Raw genomic sequence first — 25,779 nt, 5'->3', positions numbered from 1 at the left:
GTTTATTTTGTTTTCAAATTCGTCAAAATCAAATCCCCCATTACTTTAAAGTGTTTTATTAGTCAAAATCTGTTTTGATTTTTGTTTTTAAGTGTCTTGAGTCAAGTTAGAACCTAATTTCGTCCAAAACCATCCCTAGAGTCAGTTTAGAGTCTAATTCATTGTTTTAAGCTGTTTTGAGTCTTTTAAACTAGTTTTGAGTCTTTTTAGTTTGTATTGCATTTTTTTAGTCTAGTTTGGTGTTTTAAACTTAATTTTATGTTTTTAAGTCAGTTTAGAGGTTATTAGCAAGCCCTCCTAATTCTCGGTCCAGAACGATCCCTACTTACATTCTTTACTACAATTGGTATAAGAGGGTTTAATTTGTGTGTTAAGATAATTTTCGCATCACATGCCCTTTAGTTTCTAAAATTTTGTATACAAATTTAGTCTCCCTAACATTACCCTAATTTTTTTAAATTTGAAAATGAGAAAGAAATGTGTCAACAATCTATTTGTTGGAAGCTCCAAGTTAGCTTAGGTACCCGGTACCTTGAAAATTTTCTCAAGATAGACAAAGGCGGGTTGAGTTATTGTCTTACACAGCAATATAAAGGATCGAAAACCCATTTCCTCTGTGAGAACCCCCTTCATTGTGATCTATTCCTCTCACTTGTTCTCCTTCCCGGTCTACCCACATCCCCTTTCCTTCATCCCCAGCTAAATCTACCCTCATCTGCTCTCCCGTCTTAATTTTCCCTTTTAGCCATTTCTTCCCCTCTAACCCTAGACCTTGGTTATCATACAGTGTTCTTGTCCCCTTTAGAATTGTTATACCTAGTTCCTAGTCAAATTAACTATCTTTTCCATCAAATCAAACAAACCTCCATAATATCTCTCTCTTTTGCCTGGTAAGAGTTTAAACTCTGAAGCCCAAGTAGCCAAATTTTTAATCTTTATCCAATTTACTCCCCACCAACCCTGAAGACCTTTTATTTCACCCTCCATTTCCCAGTGTTCTTCTATACCTTATTTGTCTTTTGTCCATAAGTTCCCAAGCTCCAAAATATCCCTCGACCCCTTTTTTTTTTAGTCGGTTCCGTGCTTCATTTACTCCTCACGGGAAGTTCAATTTTGGTCCATTTTCTTAACTCCTATCAGATCAGTGTCCCCCCAATGAATTCCTAGTGTTTACCTTTCCAAGTTAAGTATCACAGGCACTACCTGATGTCCTAATATCACTTGTTCTTTGGGAAAATCATCTAGACTTCCCAAACAAAAGCACAATCCCCCATTATAAAGAGCCTAACAAACCCAGAGCCATTAATTGTCCAAATCTCAACCTTCACACTTATCCCCCACACATAGTGCGTACCACAAAAACCTACTTTCACAATCACCTGAGACATATCAAGATGGAAGATAACCAATGTGATACTAATAATCTCATCTTTCAACTAGAAAGAAATCTGGATCTCTAGAGTACAATAGGAGATACATGTCTGGTTGCTTTCCTAATAGTAGAATGTCCAGCCTCATGGGGCAACACCACCAATCTGATAAAAAAAGGCTTTGCTTCCGCATGGGGATTTCAAAATCGTGGCTCGCTCCGACTCCACGTTCATAATCATGGCTTTTTTGAAAAAGTTATAAGTTAAGTTATTAAAGATGGACCTTGGAATGCGGCAGGGGATTGCTTAATGGTTCGCTAGTGGCTGCCTCATCTATCATTTGACAAGATCCCCTCCCACTAGGTTGTTGGAAATGTGCCCTAAAACCAATCATATGATGATACTTTACGGACATTTCACATGTTAAACTAATCTAGTTTAATATCAAGGGCAAAGATTATTGTTTGAGCCGTCTCATATAAATGTTATATGCTTAAACAATAAGTCCAAGGAATATGTGATTGGGAGAATGCGATCTAAAGAAGTTAGATTCATGAGACCATTCTTTCGTAGACACATCCTAAACGTTCTTGATCATAGGATTGCCAATTGGGCATTGACAGTCCGTTAAGATCAGTACGTGTTGTGTCTTCTCTCAGGGAGAGTGACTAGTCTCGAGTCATTGGTGTGTGTGACATCAAGACAAGTACGTAAGTGCTCAATAGAGAATGAGTTCACTGAACATGATCAACAAAGAGTTCTCATATTCATGTCACATGAGAACTCATGGTTGGGATAATGCAAAGTAGTCCTTTAACCTGAGGCATCATGTTTGTCTTGTGGTTAAGTCCTTGATCTTTGATTATGTCAAAGTCACCCCATCCGCGGGTGTCCACGGCATCGTTGGGGTTAAGCCACTTAGCTATGGAGGCAAGTGAATGCGCAACAAGGGATCTTTAACCTTCAAACCGTTTGGGGAAGAATACTCTAGGGAAGAATACTCTATGATATGATTTAGAATCTCTGGCCAGAGTATGAATGAGATTTAGGAAAAGTCGTTCCAAATCACATTCAAGGTAATCATATAAGCACACGAATCACATTGGATAGTAGACATAAATAAATAAACTATCAAACCAAACAATATGATCAAGAGTATTGTATTAGAGAAAGACCGTATTGCATTTGTAATCCTAAACTGAATAGGTTCTCTACCTCTTCTGATTAGCTTGGGTAACCATGATATGCTGCTAGGTGTCACTCATGGTTTGTGGAAGCCCTAAACGTGTATAAACACTAAAGGGAGAATTGAAAGTAAGTTTCAATTCACAATCGATTTTAAAGAGTTTTAATCGCCCACTGCCTCGCTAAAAGGAACCTAATGGATCGTACACTGTGTAAGGTGGAGATTGAAGAAACAATGGAGATGAGTAAGAATAATTAAATGGTTTAATTATTTATGGCAAGGATTAATTAATATGTTAATTAATCAAACGAATAAGTTCGTTAAAGACCTCGGGATAGTTTTGGACCTTAAGGCCCAATGGGCTTCGAACGTCAAGCCCATTGACTTAAGTTGTATGACAATTTAATGAATAAAGATTCACAAAGGCCCAAAAGCCCATATCCCTTATATGGCCGGCCATGTGTGTTGAATTGGGGTTTTTTGGTTCTTTAGGTCATTTAAAGAAGTGACTATATAAAGAACTTTATAGCCTAAAATTCATTAAGGGTTTTCTTTTAGGAAATTGGAGAGAACACAATGCTCTCCTTTCTCTCTAAAGAGGCCGGCCCCCTTGGAGGGTGTATCTAGCAATCCCACTACTCCAAGGTCACTCATTTCTTCATCAATCTTACCTTGGTGTGGATACTTAGAGGTTCTCAATTTTGGGAACTTAGTGAACCATATTCTTCCATCCAAATCCATGGATCTAAGAAGCAAGGAATGAAGGCCCTCTCTTTGGGTGATTAGCCTTTGTTTATGCAAAGAGGAATCTACAAAGGTATAAATTTCAACTCACTTTGTTTTGAGTTGAGTCTTGGTTCACCAATCTACTAGGCTTTGAATTTCATGGGTAATGTTTTGTTTTTGAATGCATGCAAGCATGTTTCCGCCTTTTAATTGTTAATTGCATGCTATAGATGTTATTCAAATGAACATGTTTTCACAAAATCATCCTTCATAGGTTTCTTACTGGGTTCAAATGCATGGCGTTCATTTGGAAGATTTTTCTATTGAAAATGCCCGAGTCTTTGGGCAACCTTTTGGGGCCTTTGGGTGCATCTAAAGCTTGATGCAAGGAACCCTCTACCCAATGGTTTCTGGTTAGAACGTCAAGATGAGGGGATGACTAAAGTAGTTTTAAATTTGAACGCTTATCCAACTTTTGCTTTAGATGTGGCATACTAGGTCATTTGGATAGGTAATGTGCTTTTGAGGTAAAGAATTGCAATACTTGAAGGAAATTTTGTGAAAAACATGTTCATTTGAGCAACATCTATAGCATGCAATTAACAATTAAAAGGCGGAATCATGCTTGCATGCACTAAAAAACAAAACATTAACCATGAAATTCAAAGCCTAGTAGATTGGTGAACCTTGACTCAACTTAAAACAACATTTGTTAGTTGAGAAATTATACCTTTGTAGATTCCTCTTTGCATAAGTAAAGGCTTATCACCCAAAGAGAGGGCCTTCATTCCTTGCATCTTAGATCTATGGATTTGGATGGATGAAATGGTTCTCCAAGTTCCCAAAATTGAGAACCTCTAAGTCTCTTCACCAAGGTTAGATTGGAGAAGAAATGAGTGACCTTGGAGTAGTAGGATTGCTAGCTAAACCCTCCAAGGAGGCCGGCCACTTTAGAGAGAAAGGAGAGCTTATGTTCTCATCCTTTCCCCAAAAGAAAACCCTAAATGAATTTTAGCTATAACGTCATATTCATACCTTAATTCATTGGAGTGGCAAACTTGTAAATAAGTCCAAAACTCACTCCATCTCTAAATGGCCGGCCTTAGGGTATTATTGGGCTAATTGGGCCTTTGTGAATCATTATTCATTAAGTTGTCATACAACTTAAGTCAATGGGCTTGACGTTCGAAGCCCATTGGGCCTTAAGGTCCAAAACTATCCTGAGGTCTTTAACGAACTTATTCGTTTGATTAATTAACATATTAATTAATCCTTGCCATAAATAATTAAACCATTTAATTATTCTTACTCATCTCCATTGTTTCTTCAATCTCCACCTTACACGGTGTATGATCCATTAGGTTCCTTTTAGCGAGGCAGTGGGCGATTAAAACCATTTCAAATCGATTGTGAATTGAAACTTACTTTCAATTCTCCCTTTAGTGATTATACACATTTAGGGCTTCCACAAACCATGAGTGACACCTAGCAGCATATCATGGTTACCCAAGCTAATCAGAAGAGGTGGAGAACCTATTCAGTTTAGGATTACAAATGCAATACAGTATTTCTCTAATACAATACTCTTGACCACATTGTTTGGTTTGATAGTTTATTCATGTCTACTATCCAATGTGATTTGTGTGCTTATATGATTACCTTGAATGTGATTTGGAACGACTTCCTAAATCTCATTCATACTCTAGCCAGAGATTCTTAATCATATCATAGAGTATTCTCCCCCAAACGGTTTAAAGGTTAGAGATCCCTTGTTGCGCATTCACTTGCCTCCATGGCTAAGTGGTTTAACCCCGACGATGCCGTGGACACCCTCCTGATGGAGTGACTTTGACATAATCAAAGATCAAGGACTTAACCACAAGACAACTATGATGCCTCAGGTCAAAGGACTACTTTGCATTATCCCAACCATGAGTTCTCATGTGACATGAGTATGAGAACTCCTCGTTGATTGTGTTTAGTGGACTCATTCATTATTGAGCACCTACATGCTTGTCTTGATGTCACACACACCAATGACTCGAGACTAGTCACTCTCCCTGAGAGAAGACACAGCACGTACTGATCTTAACAGATTGTCAATGCCCAATTGGCAATCCTATGATCAGGAACGTTTAGGATGTGTCTACAAAAGAATGGTCTCATGAATCTAACTTCTTTAGATGGCATTCTCCCAATCACATATTCCTTGGACTTATCGTTTAAGTGTATAACATTTATATGAGACGGCTCAAACAATAATCTTTGCCCTTGATATTAAACTAGATTAGTTTAACATGTGAAATGTCCGTAAAGTATCATCATATGATTGGTTTTAGAGCACATTTCCAACAATCTCCCACTTGCACTAGAGCCAATCAGCTTAGTCATCAGTGATGATACCTCTTCTGTAGTCATTTCATAAATGGCTGAGTAGTAGGCCTAGACAATGGATATCTATATGTTATCCATAGAAGCAACCTTGAGAATAACAACATCACCATTATACATGATTCTTAATTATGTGGTTCAGTCTCTCATTTGAGTTCGGATCTTGATGAGACCTTGATTCCCTAGCTTGAGCTATCACCCCATTAGTGTCGTAGTGTCAGTACACTAGAGACACTTTCTGGTTGGAACCGAATAGAGAGTTCATAAATGAACTTTCCCATCCAAACAACATTGTTGTAAGCTTCTATATGGCAATATATTTTGCATTCATAATGGAACACACTAAAGTCATTACTTTTAATGTTTCCATCCAAATATCTCTTTAGTCATAATAAAGAGATATCTGATTATCTCTTCATTCATAATGAAGAAATATCCAATGATGGATTAGATTCATAATCTAATACATTTACTCTTCCATTACGTTACTTTAATTCTTCCTCATTCTTTGAGGAGTCTATCTTTTAGTATTTCTTAAATACTTAAGGACTCACTTGACAGTTGCCATGGTTCTGATCCTGGGCTTGCACTGATATCGTTTTGTACCTTTCTAGGTACAACTCATATCAATGTTTTTCATACAATATGAAATACATAAATCACCTCTCTGCGTATGCATAAAGGATTCTATTTACGCATTATTTCTTTGGGAGTCAAATGGTACGTTCCCTTTGAGAAGGGCAACTTGCTAGTCTCACTAGAGTCGTCCTTCTAATTGAAGTTTATCATCATATGAGAAACTTCCTAGCATCTCTTGTCTATTATTAGGGCTTGATATAATCCAATTATATCCTAAAATCTATCAATATAGATTTCCATCTCATGTATATAGATTATGTCTCCCATATACATTCTATCTTCATATAATGTTTTTAAGTCATAACTTTAACGAAGAAGTATTCTTTTCATTTCCAAAATCAATATATCATATATTTGTATATATATATATATTGAAATTTAGGAACATGATTAACTCCCACTAATCTTTTGTAAACCTAGTAAACAAAAGATTCATTTACATCTTTATGAGAAATCAAACGTTTTGATCTTTCTCTCATAAGACGTTTACAGCTCCCACTAGCTTGCTAAGATTCATGATGGTTGGATCTCTACAACTTACATGTCTTGTGATTCATAGTTTTAGACATATATTATCAAGACTATCTTAATAATGGTTTCGGAAACCTATATTATGTCCAAACATTGAATCACCATTTAGTTGTAGCTAGCAATCTTCGAATTAATTGAAAACAAGACTACGTCAAAGATGGTTTCTTCAAAGTCAACCATTCTCTTTGATTGTAGTCACCTTAAGCTACCAATTAGCTATTTAAGGTTTCATTATTTCGGGTCAAATGGTACTTTTCCATTTCCTTGAGTATATATCGTATATACACTCAATGTAGTCATAAGGATTTTCATTCTTATTTCTTTCGAATTAAGAGGTGTAACTCTATGACATAGTCATAAAGTTCAAACCATTCAACTGAAACGGTTTATAAATCATTCTCGACTACCTTGGAGCTTGTGGTATAGGAACTAGGTTGTTATATTTGTTGATCACTATCTTGTTTCTTAAAGAACCATTCTTTGAGTTCTATCCCTCGTTCATTTGCTCTATCTTGGGCAAATCCTAGTGTAGGATTACAATGAACTACCCAACAAACAACATTTGTTAGTTGGTTTATAGAAGTGATATCCAAATGTTAATTTAAGGATACCCACAAGATAATTCTCAAACAAATATTGCTTATTAGCACACAACCCCAAATCTTAACATGATTAAGATTTGTCTTTCTTTCCAACTACATCTTATGGAGTCATGAAAATTTTGGAAGATCTTCTAATTGACAATCATATTGTCTTAGAAGCATATATCCTATATATGGGTAATTGATAACATCCAACGAACTAAATCTTATTCAAGTTCGTTCTTCTCCTAATGGAGAAATCCATTATCTTTTTATGCTTCTTTCCTTGATATTTTTCAAGGAAACTGTTCTAAAGTGTTATCTTTCCTTGGATCAAATCTAAGGACGCAAATACTTTAGACGTCTTACTCATCAACTTACATTTCTTGAATTCTTTGAAACCTTTTGCAAAGTATTCAGACTTGTGTTTATTCAAAATAAACTATAGTCCAACCGAGAGTGATCTTCGGTGAATGTCATACAACATGAGTAGTATTATGTTGTGGACAAGTGCCACTAACATCTAAGTGAATTAACCTCAACAACTTTGTGATTCTTTCTTCTTTCCAAAAGAATAAAGATTCGAACATTTAGCCTCTATACAATTTTAATAAGAAGGTATTGGATCTGGATCTAACGATCCAAAGCATCCATCTATGACCAACTCGTATTTTATGTTTTTGAGGTATCACAACTCAGTTGGGATTAGTCACTACCTTGCAACCTTTTGGGTTTTAAGCATCGTTATATTCTAAACAGTTAACACTACCATATCATCTCTACTATAGAGACAATCAATTAGATTACTATAATCCAATCATTGACTAATAAAGAACAATGTTTTGTCAAACAAAACATTCATCCATCTCTACTATAGTGACGGAATTAAGTTCCTTAAAATTGGAATGTAAAGACAATCTTTGGTTTTTCCAATTTCTTTGGTAGTTCATATGAGGAAGTAAGTACTATCTGCTTTCGCAGAGATCTTTATTTTATTCACGTTCCGAATGTGAAGCACCTTTTTCTTCTCTCATATATCTTCTACTTCTTATTAGTCACACTTTTACAACGATTGTAAAACATAGTTACTACTACGGAATCAAGCATTCAAGTAGAAGAACCAACTGTTTTGAACTATTCAAGAACAATTTACAACACCTTCGAAAGGTGTGTTCTTGACACTTGCAAGACTTTTCTTGCAAATACCCCTTCCAATGTCCATCCTTTCATAAAGAAAGTTTGTTCCCTTGGAGTTATTTCGCTTTCTTCATTTGACTTCTCCTTTGACTACAATAGTCATGGTCCCTAAACTCCCACTATCTCTCTTGAAACTTATTTCAATTGTGTTATACACATCAAACATTTTGGAGAGTATGTGTTTATTGTTCACTACATAGTTTACAATAAACTTAGTGAACCATTAGGATAGGGACATAAAGGTGAAGTCCTAGCCTAGTTTCCATCTCGTTAAGTGGTTTATCACTTCAACACTCAATGATTCAAAATCATCATAAGTCCATGTTGATGGACTATTTATGTCAAACAACCATTATGTTCTAAACATAATAACAAACTTTCAAGAGTTGTTCAAGGCAACTCTCATTTTTTCATACAACAATTTGTAAGTGAAGAATCATGGCACATAAAGTGTCCATGCCTTTGTGCTTACTTCTAAAGTTCCTTGTTCATGTAACAAAGAAACAAGCACTAATGTTTGCATTCAACTAAGAGTTGTTCAAAGCAACTCTTATTTCTTCATACAACAAATTGTAATTGAAGAATTATGACATTAAAAGTGTTGTCCTCTTTATGATAGACTTTTTCTAATATATTCTTCTAATGATACATTATCAATAGGAAGATTGTGAGGATGGGACTACTTAGGTACATTTACAAGCCATTAAAGATAATCTATGGTTTTGTAGTACTAAGTCCATAAACTAAAGCTTTCAGCTTTTATTTGTCAAGTGTTGGATAGCGTTTGCAAATATATTGATAAATAAATACATAACGAATATAAATCGATTGATTTTAAGCCATTTGATCCGGGTCTTTAAATCAAATAGCACCACCCACTATTTTTGGAAAATTCCATATCCCTCATTGGAATTCGAGAGTTTTGGAGGAAACTCTTAGTACGGTATGGGAGACTCACTACTACCAAGCCCACCTCACAATGATATGATGTTGGCTAGCATTAATAATAATGAGAGAGTACGCTTACTCATTTGCGTCTCTTGCAAGTACCCATCTTATTTGGCCTCTAGAGAATGTAACCTCACAATGATATGATATTGGCTCCATTGCACTTAGTTAAGTCATTCCCACCATGCAAGTTTGGGTAGGGGTTCAAGAACAACCTCACAATGATATGATATTGATCATTCTCGTTGCCTACCTTTCACAACATCAAGTATGCATATAGACTCCTACTGAGTGTAAGCACGCACTTTGTACTCCCCCATGATAGGGTGAAGCCAGTGTACGAGTCACAAACGATCGGAGCCTACCACGGTGGAAGGCCACGAAAGAGTGTTCAAAGCACTCTTACGCTTCTCAACTTAATAATGGTTTGGTTGAGGGTTTTTAGGTCTCATCACATATAAATATTCATTTTAATCTTTATTAAAACAATTTTGATCCTATTACAACTATTGGTCCATTTGATTGAATTTAGTTGTATATAATACTCCCACTATGCTTATAAAATGGTTTTTAAAGCAAGAGTATATGATACTACTAACATAAACTTTGCTTTCATTTGATGTACTATATAGTTGCCTTAGGGCCTTAGGATGACTATGAACCTTTGTTTAGATTCAACACAAGCCTAGTGTTGAATCTCGGTCTAGGGATGGTGATTGATTTTAGTTACGCGTTTAATCACATTAAGGCGTGTTGTCTTAGGGGCGTTGGACCCTCTACTCAATTTTCATGCATATCAAATAATACAAGAAAGGAGTACTTCAAAGTAAAGATGAGTTTATGCTCTTTACAACATTTGAATAAAACAAATTACTTTAAAGTAAAGAAGAGCTTATGCTCTTTTACAACATTTGATCAAATCAAATTACAACCAAAATCTAATCTACACATTCCCATGGTTCAAACAAATTTGAAACGGCCTTTCACATAGCTCAATTATCGTAGGCTTAGGTTCATAATCACCTTTTAATTAATTAACACTTTAACTAATTAAATTGAATGCAACATTTTCATTTGGTTTTTGTATCCATAAAATTGATTTAAATGGAGCTAAATGAAATGACAATCCAATTCTCATTTAAAGAGACAAAACCATTTTGTTCTCATCCTAATTTGGGCCAAAATGCAATAACCTCAACTTTTTGGGCTATGTTGCAAAACTTAAACTTTTGAGCTCATTTTGTAAAAACACAAAAGTCCACTACTTCATGTAATCACAACTAGAACCCAAAAATTTCAACAAATTGAAAAACATCATTAAAGGAACAAAACAATTTGTCCTTTAATGATTTTGGGCCTTTACGTAAATACGTAAACTTTTGGGCCAAAGTTGCAAATACACAAAAGTATCAAAACTTTATGTAATTGCATAAAAGCCCCAAAAGCACCCCACTTGTAGGGTAGCCGGTTTTAGATAGAGTGAGGAATGCAAAATTTTGAAATTTTTCAACAAAGTCATAAAGCCATGCAAGTGGTGTGTGTGACATAAATTCATGCAAGTGGTGTGTGTGTAAGAGAAGTACTTCTTACACACCCATCACCATTTCTATCACCTTTCAAAATTTCAATCACATTAAAACATTTGATAAAGCACAAAACAAAGACTTTATGAAATAAATCAAAACTTTGAATCAAAACACCAAACCTTTTGTTCTTGGCTAAAATGTCAAGAACAATGAAGAACATTCATGAAAAACCCATAAAAGCTTCATGAACATTTTTCATCCAAAGACATCCAAAAAACACTCAAACTTAAGGGAAATAACATATAACCAAACTAGGGTACATAGGGGTTCCAAAAGTTACTTGAAAACACTTTTAACAAGTCAAACATGAACCCAAAAATCCACCCTTTGGATTTGGCCGAAAATCCTCAAAAACATGGCACCAAATTTTAGCTCCAATATTCATGCTCATATGAACTACATCTACAACATTTGAGATGGCAAATTTTCTAACAAAATTTACATTCAAAGAAGCAAGAATAAAGCTTGTAACATATTACAACATTTAAATCAAAGACTATGAACTACAAAACCCAAAAGGATTCACCAACTACTAGACCTAGGCTCTGATACCACTTGAAGGAAATTTTGTGAAAAACATGTTCATTTGAGCAACATCTATAGCATGCAATTAACAATTAAAAGGCGGAATCATGCTTGCATGCACTCAAAAACAAAACATTAACCATGAAATTCAAAGCCTAGTAGATTGGTGAACCTTGACTCAACTTAAAACAACATTTGTTAGGTGAGAAATTATACCTTTGTAGATTCCTCTTTGCATAAGCAAAGGCTAATCACCCAAAGAAAGGGCATTCATTCCTTGCATCTTAGATCTATTGATTTGGATGGATGAAATGGTTCTCCAAGTTCCCAAAATTAAGAACCTCTAAGTCTCTTCACCAAGGTTAGATTGGAGAAGAAATGAGTGACCTTGGAGTAGTAGGATTGCTAGATAAACCCTCCAAGGAGGCCGGCCACTTTAGAGAGAAAGGAGAGCTTATGTTCTCATCCTTTCCCCAAAAGAAAACCCTAAATGAATTTGAGCTATAAAGTCATATTTATACCTTAATTCATTGGAGTGGCAAACTTGTAAATAAGTCCAAAACTCACTCCATCTCTAAATGGCCGGCCTTAGGGTATTATTGGGCTAATTGGGCCTTTGTGAATCATCATTCATTAAGTTGTCATACAACTTAAGTCAATGGGCTTGACGTTCGAAGCCCATTGGGCCTTAAGGTCCAAAACTATCCCGAGGTCTTTAACGAACTTATTCGTTTGATTAATTAACATATTAATTAATCCTTGCCATAAATAATTAAACCATTTAATTATTCTTACTCATCTCCATTGTTTCTTCAATCTCCACCTTACACAGTGTACGATCCATTAGGTTCCTTTTAGCGAGACAGTGGGCGATTAAAACCATTTCAAATCGATTGTGAATTGAAACTTACTTTCAATTCTCCCTTTAGTAATTATACACGTTTAGGGTTTCCACAAACCATGAGTGACACCTAGCAGCATATCATGGTTACCCAAGCTAATCAGAAGAGGTGGAGAACCTATTCAGTTTAGGATTACAAATGCAATACGGTATTTCTCTAATACAATACTCTTGACCACATTGTTTGGTTTGATAGTTTATTCATGTCTACTATCCAATGTGATTCGTGTGCTTATATGATTACCTTGAATGTGATTTGGAACGACTTCCTAAATCTCATTCATACTCTAGCCATAGATTCTTAATCATATCGTAGAGTATTCTCCCCCAAACGGTTTAAAGATTAGAGATCCCTTGTTGCGCATTCACTTGCCTTCATGGCTAAATGGCTTAACCCCGACGATGCCGTGGACACCCTCCTGATGGAGTGACTTTGACATAATCAAAGATCAAGGACTTAACCACAAGACAACTATGATGCCTCAGGTCAAAGGACTACTTTGCATTATCCCAACCATGAGTTCTCATGTGACATGAGTATGAGAACTCATCGTTGATCGTGTTCAGTTGACTTATTCATTATTGAGCACCTACATGTTTGTCTTGATGTCACACACACCAATGACTCGAGACTAGTCACTCTCCCTGAGAGAAGACACAGAACGTACTGATCTTAACGGACTGTCAATGCCCAATTGGCAATCCTATGATCAGGAACGTTTAGGATGTGTCTACGAAAGAATGGTCTCATGAATCTAACTTCTTTAGATCGCATTCTCCCAATCACATATTCCTTGGACTTATCGTTTAAGTGTATAACATTTATATGAGACGGCTCAAACAATAATCTTTGCCCTTGATATTAAACTAGATTAGTTTAACATGTGAAATGTCCGTAAAGTATCATCATATGATTGGTTTTAGGGCACATTTCCAACAATATTGAGTTTCCTTACACAACTAATATGGTTGGCCAACAAGTTAAGGTGTAAGATTCAATCGATCAACTTCCAAACGGGTAGCATTAGTGGAAGGTCTTCTTAGCGGTCGAATGGGCCAACTTCTGGCATGGCTCAACAAATGCCATGGATGCAGACTCAATCAAGGCTCCAAACCTCCTAGGTAGATGAGATTTCCATGACGTCAACCATGCAAACCGACGGGCCATCATTGGAACTCCAACTATCTACCACCGAGGCCACTCCTACTGTTAAGTTGGCTGAACAACCCCCAGCCACATGCCCAACAATATGCCACAAAATATCTCTGTTTTTTACTTTCTCTAGAGAAACTTTCTCATCCATAATTCTATGACTTATTTCTTTTGTCTTAATGGACCCACCCCCAATTAACCTTTACAAAAGTCTTCCCCTAACCCAATCCTGTTGACCACTAGCAATCACTTATAAAATATCCTTCCCCACCATATCACCTCTTTCATTAACTTCCCTCATCCTCCAACCTAAAAGGTGGAAACAAACCTTCTGTGTCAACAACTTACTTCTCCAATGGGGCACTTGCAACCATCACAAACATTTTAGGCATGCCAAAAAAGAGTTTTTCCACCCAAGTTAACTCATCCACTATTTCTCAAATTGCCCCAAACAACATTATGTCTTCTCCATCTCGAGTACTTCCAGTAACAACTTCTACCCCAAACCTACAATATAGTACGGAAGAGATTCTTCTTGCTTCCCCCTGCAAAAATCATTCTAAAAAAGGCATTTGGACTTTACTAACCCCAACATCATTGCAAAAAAAAGCCTAAGCTCCCTCTGCCTTGGCAAAGTTGGTCATGTTAGAGTCTAATGAGACAGCTACAGCAATGGTAAATCCCTCGAAAATGAAGCTTCTAGTTGGGGTAGAGGTTCAGGCCGCAAACTATACATCAGCGTTGTATCGGTCTCTCGCCTATAGCAGAAACTTGGGATACTCAGTAGAAGAATAAGGTGGAGGACTTGGGGAGTCTACTTCCCTCCAGAGTGATGGTAGCTAGCTCGATGCAGCCACAAGGCCTAAACGATCTACCTTGCTTGGAATTGTCAAGGGATTAGGCAATACTTGGCAGTTGATGCTCTAAGCAAGTAAGACTAAATAAACCCTCAGTTGTGTTTTTATCTAGAGCAAATTGTATCAATGGTCCCTCAACTTTAATCAAATTGGAGCAATGGTCCCTCAACTAAAAATCCATTACAATTGGTCCCTCAACTCATCAAAAAAATGTGTAGCTATGGTCTTTTTCGCCAACTTCGTCAGAGTTTTGTCAAAATGAATTATGTTGGAATGATCATTGTTATAATTGGGGTCCCTCAACTCATCAAAGCGTGTAACTATGATCATTTTCGTCAACTTCGTCAGAATTTGGTCAAACTGAGTTATGTTAGAATGACCATTGCTACAACTGGGTTAAGGTTGATGGACCATTTATCCAGTTGTATTAAAGTTGAGGGACTAAGGGTAATGGAATTTTGGTTGAGGGACCATAGCTGCATGTTTTGATAAGTTGAGAGACCATGGTAATAGATTTTTAGTTGATGAACCATTGCTACAATTTACTCTTTTATCTTAAACTAAGTGTACAGATGCAGGTATTGCTCGTACTGCCTATTCCTTGGGTTTCAACAACATCTGCTTTGTGCCAGCTTTGGGAAGATTTGATTTAGGAAACTTACTGTTTATCTTTTTTTTTCTTTTTTTCTTTTTTTATTTATTTTTTTTTTTTTTTTTGCGGGGGGTTGGCCTTTAATCTGCATGGGAGATTTTAATGAACTTTTGTGACCACATGAAAAATCCGGCGGTAAGGAGTGGGAGCTGAATCAACATCGTTATCTTAGGGAGTTCATTCAAGCAAAGACCCTAGTAGATATCGGCTTTTCGGGTCCAAAGTTCACTTGGGAATGAGACTGGGATGATTTGGGCAGAATCGAAGAGCGGCTGGACAGAGTGCTCGCAAATGACTCATGGTTGGAGAATTGACCTTCAGCGGCCCTCACCCACCACCCTTTTGTTGGGTTTAATCATCGCCCTATTATTCTACATTTTTCTCCTACTTTATGTATTGGCCCTAAGCCTTTCTGTTTGGAACTATCATGGATCATGATCCCGAATTCCCATATGTTGTAAAAGAAGCTTAGAATGATAATATTGATGGAACTTTCTTTTCGTCTTGGTTATTAAATATTAACAGTTGTAAGGACAAAATTGTGGCTTGGAGCAAAAAATTGTCTAACAATCGGCCTACAATAAATAAACTTCTCAATTAGCTCAAGTTAAATAAGCTCCAGGTTATTCCGTCTATGAGATTGGAACTGGCCCGTACCACCATAAAGATGTTGGTCGAGGCTTGGAGAAGGGAAGAATTATACTGGCTTCAAAATTCATGAATTTCCTGGCTAAGGGATGAGGACATAAGTACTTCTTTCTTTCATAAAACTATAATTCAAATATGGCAACGAAATAGGATTATGAGCCTTAAGTCTAGGGAGAACTCGTGGATTGCAGGTGATATTGAGATCCGTGGTCATATTGACTATTTCAAGAATATGTTCAAGTCCGAGTGCCCTCATCATCTTGAGGGTGCTTTGGTGGGTCTTTATCTGGTGGTCTTAGATGCCGTCAATAGTGAAATGTTGCAACCTTTCACTTTGGAAGATATTAAAGTGGTTGTCCATGAGTTAGGGGACTAAAAGCAGCTGGTCATGACGGTTTCCATTGCATGTTCTATTAGCGTTGTTGGGATTCTATCAACAGTATTTTGGCAAGTGTGGTTTTTGAATTCTCTGATTAAGGTAGCCTTACCCCTATTTTGAATTCTACTAATCTGGTGTTAATCCTAAAGGTTCCCAATTCAGAACAAATCTCCCAATTTCGTTCGATTAGTTTGTACAATTTCTCTTATAAAGTTCCATCCAAGCTCCTAGCAAATAGATGTAAAAATCCACCTTCATGGACTTATTTCTCATCATTAACGTGTTTTTGTTCTGGGTTTCTAAATTCAAGATAACATCTTTGTGGCACATGAAGTCTTCCACTACCTCAAAAATAAGAAAACTAAGTATGGGTTTGAGTTGGGCATGAAAGTTGATATGAATAAAGCCTATGATTAGGCAGAGTGGGAATTTCTTGAAGCCGTGCTCTCTCACCTGGGCTTTTCTGATCGTTAGATCTCCTTAGTTATGATTTGTGTCAAGTCGGTGTTGTTCTCCATTTCCTTTAATGGGAAATTTGGTGATTCTTTCAACCCATCCTGACAGTTATTGTAAAGTTTCGGGACATGCCATCAACCAACAAAAGTTTTCAATTGTCTACTCAACAAATGCCCTTCCTCACATCATTGACGAGGCTTGCAATATCTTTAATATACCTTTCTCGTTGAATCCTGGAAAATACCTCGGTTTTCTAACTATCTAGGGTTGGTCAAAGAAGGAAGTGCTGGGGTTTGTCAAGGATAGGTTTGTTCAGAAAGTTCAAAGTTGGAAGCATGCCTCTCTTTCTCTCTCTTTGCTGATGAGGATGCCCATAATGCTTCCAAGGGTTCACATGCTTCGTGGGCTTTGAGCAGCTTGCTTCATGGTAGGGATTTAATTGTTTATGGAGCCTGCTGACAAGTTGGTAATGGGAAAGTGGTAAATATATGGCAAGATAAGTGGCTTGCTTCCCTTAGGGATGGGCTGCTTCATCCTACTCAACCGATTTTTCCCATTACCCTGTCTTTGGCTCGGGAGCTTATCAACATCAATTGTGGAGCTTGGAATCTCGATCCTGTTAGATCCCTCATTTAGGTTGAGGAAAGAGTGCATCCCTTTGGGGGATCTATCTTCTTGTGATCGCCTTATTTGGCATTGGACGGAGATTGGGGAGCACTCAGTCAAATCAGGCTATGCCTTGAGACATTCTATCCAAAAGGATCCTCTTTCCTCTCAAGGTAAGGCTCATCAATCACACTATACTCACCCTAATTTTTGGAAGACCATTTAGGGCCTCAATGTCTTGCTAAAGATCAAGTTTTTCTTATGGAGAATTGCAAACAATTACCTTCCAACAATGTCGGGGCTCTTTCAACGCCGAGCTTAAGATAGTCCAATGTCTCATTTCTGCTTGGATTTCTCTGAAACTCTGGTCATTATATCTGTTTCTGCCTTTGGATCGCAGCGGTTTGGTTTGTGCCCCATTTCAGCTATAAAATTGATGTTCAAGCTATCTCCTCATTCGACCGTTGGTTCCTGGCCTTGTCTACTTTCTTTAATAGTGTTACTACGGATCGTGACCGCTTCTACTCCTTGGTTACTTTCATATGTTAGGAAATTTGGAAGACAAGACGTCATGCCAGCTTTAACGGCTATTTCCCGTCTCCTGCTTTTACTGTTCATATGGCACTTTTAACGATGAAGGATTTTTAGTCTGCTATCCATTTTTTGGTGCCCTCGGATCTTCCAGGTTTATCTTCGCCCTTTTCTGCCTGGATTCCTCATTTTAGTCCCATGCTAAAATTTAATCGTGATACCTCCAGGTCGAAAAAGTCAGGCTCTATCGGTTTTGGTTCGTGAACTGTGATGCCTCTGGCTCTTTAGTGGTTGGTAGTGGTTATGGGTCATCTTCATCTGCGCTTCAGGTAGAAGCCAAGGTCGTGGTTCTAGTTGTGCAAACTACCATCCAAGATAACATGACGAATGTCATCTTCGAAACTGATTCAGCCTCTATGGTGAATAGTATTAATGGTGATAAACGGAAGGCCAATTGGTCTATTTTTCCTTTCCTCCGTCAAATCTGGAACCTTCGTCACCGCTTTACTTCTTTAAGTGGTACTGGATTCCTCATCAAGCAAACTCGGCAACTGATTGGGTTGTCTCGCATTGCAAAATAGGGATGTGTCCGGAAGGCTAGGTTCCTAGACCCCTATCCGCTCTAGTTTATATCGTTTCCATTAACGGCCTACCATGCCTCCACTAACGTTTTCTGGGGGTTTCGGTCCTTTGGGTGGTGACTTGAGCTTCGCTATTAGTCTTCTATAACCAACCTGAGGTTCTCTTTCCCTTTTTTTTGGGGGGGGGGGGGGTTATCTTACTGTTGGGGTTCTCAAGCTTTTTTTGGGACCCTTTCCTTATTGTAGCTACTGCTTCTTAATAGAATGATTTCTGTTCAGAAAAAGAAAAAAAAATGACAAAGGAGGATTGTACTTCCTTGACATACAATAAATGATATCCCAACACACCATGAAGCCCCCAAGCTTTTTGGATTCACCATTTCGTGGATGTTTGAAACCTATGCAACATAATTGGCATTCTCATGAGTCATGATTGTACTTGCCAAATAAGAAGGAAATTTCGTACTCATTCTTGAATCAATAATCCATCAAGAGACGTAAATATGAATTTACACTAATGAAAAAGATGTAAATTTGCGAACTATTTTTTTTTTTAACTGGTAGGATTCATCTCCTAAAAGATGTAAATTTAAATTCTTATTTGCATTTTACATTTTCTTAAAACTTGTCTAATGAAGAATGTTTCGACCAACAAAAAATATAAAATGCTCATTTCAAAGCGTGAAAATACAACCAAGATATTTCCTATTTCGTAAAAACATTGTAGTTGTTGAATCAAATCTTGGAGAAACACCTCAGCTTGATAGGTTGTGTTTCGGAACAATAAAAATAAGCCTCGTGGTTTCTACTTTTTTTAATTAGAAATTAAAAACAGGAGCATCTCCAAATAAGATGTCAAAATCCTAGGTGGAATGTCATTGTGCATATTTAACATAAAAAAGCTTTCCAACCGAAGTGTTATTTGCTGACTGGATTTAAAGACTTTGTGATTAGGAGTCAAATTTGATATCAATGTCAAATTTATTTTTAATTAATCTTAATGGTGGATCCTTTATGCCACTAACATTTAAAGCTTTATTTTAATAAAAAAAGAACATTTGACAATTCAGTTGGAGAAGTACAAAATTTAACATAAGAATGTTGCCACATGAGCCACCAATTATAATTTAACTGTTATAATTTGATATTTCCCTTAGGGATGTTCTTAACACCAAAAAAACCTTTCCTTTAAACTTTACCATTGCCTTTCTTAATTCGTTCTCATTGGTCGTAATTTTTTATTTCTGATTTTTTTTTTTTTTTTTTTTTTTTGTTTGTTTGTTGTTGTTGTTGTTGTCGTCAAAAGATCAAGAGAAAGCTCAAGATTGTAATCTTTCAATTCGTCCCTTGTCGTTTGAAAGAGTAAAACTTTGCCCTGCTTAGATTTCGAAGGAATCGTCCACGTTGCCTGAGATGTGCGGTGGCTGCCTCCTCCTCCCACGAAAAATTTTCAATTTCCGATTGAACTGATTCTAGGTTTCTTATTTTTAGCTTATACTTTGTTGGTGTTTAAGATAGTAACATCTTGGGAATGAAATTAAAGGTCTTGTTAACCGATTGGATTTAGGAAGTAATTTGTTCAAACAAAGAACCATGAATCAAATTTGTTTCTTATAATTGATAGTAGCATAATTGAATTTCAGTAAACAGAATAATTTTGCACAGATTTACAAATTTACAGAGATGAGGGAGAGAGAGAAAGTTTAACGCCATTGTTGGGATGAAGTTAAAGTTCTTAGCTTATTATTTAATCATAAAATAGAAAGCCATGGCTTATTTTAATATTTTAATAGGAAAACTAATGAAAAAAAGTTTTAAACCTTTACATTTTAATCAAAAACCATACACTAAATTTTATTTAATGATAAGGACAAAAAATAAAAATAAATAAAAAACTTTAAAAATCCAAGTGCGTTGAGCGCATGTCCTTCCCCCCCCCCCCCCCCAAAAAAAAAAAAGAAAAAAACTCTGTAACTCCAACTCGCCCTCCTTTGTAAACCCCATCCTAATCCCCTCTCCCACAATACCTATAGTCTATCCCTCCTTCACTAATACCACTAATTCCGCTACAAGATCACCTCCATCCTCCACTCCCTTTGCTCTTTACTCCTCGCCATCGTCAATTTTCGATCCCCCAACCTTTACAGAAAGCTTCGCCTACAACCCATCCACCCAACACTTCATCGTTAGCTCCATCCACAAACGCATCATCCTCTCTGTCTCTGTGCCTCCTTCCACGACAAAGCCTAGCAAACCTATACCCTAATTGCCTAACCTTCAAATCAAACCCAGTTTCCTCAGTGCCTCATTTTCTAGAAAGCCATAGCTTGATGGAACAAGGTTGCATAAGGGAAGGTTTGCCAATAATAGAAGGGAACAATATCAAATCAAATCAAGTCCATTAACTGCCTTTTTTCAATACAAAGTGAATTGTTTGAGAAAATTGCAAGTTCTGATTGGTACGGAAGGTTCTAGATGGTTGTTAACTCTGACTGTATTTTTATAAACAGTGTATTAAATTTCATAAAAAGTGTAGTAAGTTTCATAAACAGTGTCGTAAGTTTAATAAACAGTGTAGAAAGTTTCATAAACAGTTTGTGCACTTGTCAGAATTTTTTTTAATATTAAAATTATGTCTTTTTCATTAAAATTTAAGTTCTTTTGTCATTTTTATTAAAATTTAAGGGTTTTTCATTAAATTTTAAGTCTTTTTAATTAAATAAAGTTATAGCATGATTTTTTTTATTAAAATAAACTTTGCCCAAGCCCTTTTCACTAAAGTTCCCTATTTTAATTGGTTTAAAACACCATGTCTTGCTGAAGTGTGTGCTCCTGATACATTGAAATTTTCTCCAAACCTTGCTTGAACCAACCAAACCAAATACGAAGAATCATTTTAATCACATACCAGTTTGGATGGAAAAATAATAATTTCATGCCAAATGCAGAACTTTGCCCAATTCCGCTCACCAATCTTCCCAAAAAGACTAAGTTCTCCCGTATCAACGGCTATGATTACCTTCCAAATCACTGGGCCATTGGTGAAATATTATAAAAACAACGTAAGAGGGGAGTATTCATTTCGGTTTCAAACCCTCGTGAGTGGCATTGACCTTCCCACCATATCTCTCCTCCTTAACCTCTCCTCCTTTCACATTCCGCTTCCCAAGCCCAAAGGGTAACCCCCTCTCTCTCTCTCTGACTTGATCGATCACATCTCTCTTATTTTTTACATTTTATGTGGTGTTTGGACCTTGTATTTTGCGCTTAAGTTTCGGATTTCACATATGTAATTTATTGTATTTCTATTTTTGTTATAAACCATCAAAAGGGTGTTCAGATCTCTCTTTTTCTTTTGGGTCACTTGGATCTATCACTCTTCCCCCTTCCTCTCTCTGCATCGCATGTATCAACTGCTGTAAAAGGTATATATATTTGTTGAATGTATCTTGGGAACTTGTTTAGGGTTAGAGTCACGATTTTACACTTCCATTTCGTCTGTTCGCGCTCCTTTCATGTTTTCATGCATTCTCATTATGTTCACCCAATTACTGAAGCACAAAAAATAGCTGGATCAGGAGTGCCAACCTATAAAAAATAGTAGTGTAAATATTTTGCACCCTTTTTTATTCACGTTGTTGTTGGTATATGATTTGTCAATTGCTTTCGTTGGTTTTGAATTTTTTTTCTTTATAATGTAAATGCTTTCAAATAATTATTTTTTGGTTTTAACCTAGATGTGTTTGATACATTGTTTACTCCTATCATTTTATGTGAAGTTTGGGATTTGATTATTTTTTTCCCTTTTTTTCTTAATGATATAGTTTTCCTTTCACTTGCTTCTACTAATTCCTTTTATCTTATAATCAATCTTGTCATCGTGTTTGGAAATTCAGATTCAGTCAGTGTTATCAATGATTGTTTTGTTGGGAAATTGACTAAAATGATCATACAACTCCGGGTTATCGATCTGATCAATATCAAATGAACAGTGATCATTTCAACAATTGAGAATCTAAGATTTGTAAAATGATTATTTATTTATTTTGGAGTTGAAATGGTTGTAAAACTTTTAAGCAACGAATTCCCAATATGATCATGTTAATTTCAAGCTGGAAATGTTGAGTTTACGTTGTTTTTATAACTTTTGATACAACAGATTGATTGTGATAGCTGAGAGTTAACAATGTTCCTTTTATTTTTATATGATTAACATTGTTCATCAGTTGAAAATTGTTTCGGTCTTGTATATTTTTCAGAAAATTTTAATTTAGGGTTCATTGTTGTTGCGGATCTGTTAATCCTTTTAGAGTTTCAGTTATGATTTGTTCGATCTTTTGTAAATTTTTTTTTTTGTGGAAACATTGTAATCTATATTTTGCATGATATTTTCCCTTGTCCTCCTTTCTGACTACAAGATTGAATGAGTTTGCAGGTGTTTCATTCATTTCTAAGTAATGGCTGATAGGCGCCAGCACCCAACTATCACGGAAAAGTTTTCGGGTCAGCTTCATCTGAGTTCCAGCCACTATGGGGCCATCCAGCGGCCTTCCGTCAATCAAAGCCGTTTTTCATATGGAAGTTATTCAAATGCAGCATTGCAATATCCCATGAACCAAGCATGTCGAGCTAATGATCCGTTGGTGGCTTCAGGTGCCTTGCCTGTGTTTGTCCAAGCCCCAAAGGAGAAAGGATTTTCGGGCTTTGCTATTGATTTTCTAATGGGTGGCGTTTCTGCTGCTGTGTCCAAGACTGCTGCTGCTCCAATTGAGCGTGTAAAGCTCTTGATTCAAAATCAGGATGAGATGATCAAAGCCGGTAGGCTCTCTGAACCCTACAAGGGAATTGGAGATTGTTTTAGCCGAACAATGAAAGATGAGGGGATGGTATCATTGTGGCGAGGAAACACGGCAAATGTCATCCGTTACTTCCCAACTCAGGTCTGTCTTTCGACATATTCCGAGTTCTATAACTACGTCATCTTTTTCTCGCTCTCAGTCTCTTGTATCTTTGAGTCTTACTGCAGTGTACTTACATTGGTTTGTCTTTGTTCAGGCCTTAAACTTTGCATTTAAAGATTACTTCAAGAGGTTGTTCAATTTCAGAAAGGACAAGGATGGCTACTGGAAATGGTTTGCAGGTAACTTGGCATCCGGTGGTGCTGCTGGTGCCTCTTCTTTATTCTTTGTCTACTCTTTGGATTATGCTCGTACCCGTCTTGCAAACGATTCCAAGGCCGCAAAGAAGGGAGGAGAGAGGCAATTCAATGGCCTGGTTGATGTCTACAAAAAGACTCTCAAGTCAGATGGTGTTGCCGGCCTTTACCGCGGCTTCAACATATCTTGTGTTGGAATCATTGTGTACCGTGGTCTGTACTTTGGAATGTATGATTCTTTGAAGCCTGTGATCCTCACTGGAAAGTTGCAGGTAAGTGGATTGCTTGTGTACCAAGTCATATTTCCACTGTCCATATACACAAACTTATGGGGATTATCTCACATTTTTTTCGTTTTTTTTTTTTTTTGGGAAATTTCAGGATAGTTTCTTTGCTAGCTTTGGTCTTGGTTGGGTTATAACCAACGGCGCCGGACTTGCATCTTACCCAATTGACACTGTCCGTAGAAGGATGATGATGACATCCGGTGAAGCCGTCAAGTACAAGAGCTCGCTTGACGCTTTCTCTCAAATCCTTAAGAATGAGGGTGCGAAGTCTCTCTTCAAGGGTGCCGGTGCCAACATTCTTCGTGCAGTTGCTGGTGCCGGGGTGCTTGCAGGTTACGACAAGCTTCAGGAGATCGTGTTGGGAAAGAAGTATGGTTCTGGTGGAGCTTAAGTTCATATGAACCTACAACTCCACCCCCATATAGCTACAGATATTGATTTGGAACTAATGGGATTCTCACTCAATAACCTAGTTTAGAGGATTTCGTCTCCTAAACACTATTTAATCATATTCCGGGAGTTTTGTTCGTATTATCCTGGCTGTAAGAGTTGTTGCAAGCTTCTACTGGTAAATGTTTAAGCTCTATTTTGGCGATATTAGGGTTAATAAAGGAAAGAAGCAAATATTTGGAAAGCCAATCCAGAGATTTCATTATGTTTGGAACAAAAGACGGTACGCCATATATTATTATACAAATAGAGAAATTATTATTTTTTTTTCAAATATCCCTCTACATGTGTAATGATATATGAAATGTGGCGTATATGCTTGTATTCCGGGCACACTGATAAATCTCTCCGCAGCCCAATTGGGACACAAGTGGAAGAGCCAACTTTTGCTTTGGTTGCCAAACGTAGGCAGACAAAAAGAATAAAGAATATATGTGATTACTTGTCCTTGACTTGTCTTGCACGCCAGGTTTGATTCTGTCCCTCTATCACTCATTCATGTCACATGCCTGCCAGCCCCCAGCCTTTGTCTCTCATGGCAGACCAAAAGCTGAAAACGATTAATTGGACAGAGAGACCACAACTACAGTGGAACAGTAATCCTTTCTCTCCCATTTGGTTGAAGCAACACAAATCCTGCGATCTAGCTACAGTACTTACAACTACTTAATATTATTATGTGGCGATTTAATTTATTGGGTCAAGCGCATGTATCAAAAGATCTTGTTTTTGACCATAATGCCTTGATGTTCAACCCCTTATTCCACCCAATAAATACATATGTTCGACCCTTATTCTATTATTCTAACACGAATATATTATGTTTGACCCTTTCCTCGACGTAGTATTTGAGTTTGTAAGATGCCCAAAGGATTATACTAGAGTTTGAAAAACTTGAACCAAAATGGTATATGGGTGGTGAAATTGAAGTAATTTCATACATATTTCAACCAAAAAATGAAAAAAAAAAAAGGTTGAAAATTGCATCGCAGCCGCAGCCGAGAAAAGTCAAGTACAAGTTCCTTTGTGGCAACAAACAATCATCACAAACTTTTGCATGCTCCATTTATAGTATAGTTTATTTGTTGAATCAGGTGTCAAAAGGGTACCAACCACCCCACCAATAATAACATCAAAACTTGTAGTGGGCCCCCACACTCCTTTCACATCATCCAGGAGTTTTTACTCACAAGAAAGCCAGAAGAATCTTCGCTGCTGGATCTCTTCGTGAGAATTTTGAAGATCTTTCAATCACATTTGTTTATTATATATTGTGCAATTATAAATCATCAAAGATGAATTTGATGTTCGATTATGTTCGATTATCGTCAAAGACGAATTTAAACCACATTATTATTAACTCATCGTCAGATTAAACTCACATTAATATAAATAAATCGTTCCTACTAAAAATAAATTTTTTTGAATCAAGCTACACAAATA

General features: G+C 36.8%; 1 protein-coding gene across 2 annotated transcripts; it reads left to right on the top strand.

Moving 5' to 3' along the window:
• Positions 1-21,750: 21,750 nt before the first annotated feature.
• Positions 21,751-25,130, top strand: LOC126588953 (ADP,ATP carrier protein 1, mitochondrial-like). 2 transcript variants are annotated; one of them, XM_050254117.1, is made up of 4 exons: positions 21,751-21,869; positions 22,880-23,384; positions 23,500-23,871; positions 23,981-25,130. In XM_050254117.1, exons 2-4 carry the CDS (start codon positions 22,902-22,904, stop codon positions 24,275-24,277), a joined length of 1,152 nt encoding a protein of 383 aa, XP_050110074.1. In that variant the 5' UTR covers positions 21,751-21,869; positions 22,880-22,901; the 3' UTR covers positions 24,278-25,130. The 2 variants fall into 2 exon arrangements, with proteins under 2 accessions (XP_050110074.1, XP_050110075.1); XM_050254118.1 differs by lacking the exon at positions 21,751-21,869 and adding an exon at positions 21,924-22,049.
• The last annotated feature ends 649 nt before the right edge of the window (positions 25,131-25,779 follow it).

Source organism: Malus sylvestris, chromosome 11, assembly GCF_916048215.2.
Source record: "Malus sylvestris chromosome 11, drMalSylv7.2, whole genome shotgun sequence".
Taxonomy (NCBI): Eukaryota; Viridiplantae; Streptophyta; class Magnoliopsida; order Rosales; family Rosaceae; genus Malus; species Malus sylvestris.
This window is presented reverse-complemented; position numbering and strand designations above follow the sequence as displayed.

What these genes read in the sequence shown, in the direction of transcription:
- LOC126588953 (XM_050254117.1), top strand. Translation starts at nt 22,902, where the DNA reads ATGGCTGATAGGCGCCAGCACCCAACTATCACGGAAAAGTTTTCGGGT. An exon ending in TCCGTTACTTCCCAACTCAG is followed by an intron (nt 23,385 to 23,499) that starts GTCTGTCTTTCG and finishes GTCTTTGTTCAG; the next exon opens with GCCTTAAACTTTGCATTTAA. An exon ending in TCCTCACTGGAAAGTTGCAG is followed by an intron (nt 23,872 to 23,980) that starts GTAAGTGGATTG and finishes GGGAAATTTCAG; the next exon opens with GATAGTTTCTTTGCTAGCTT.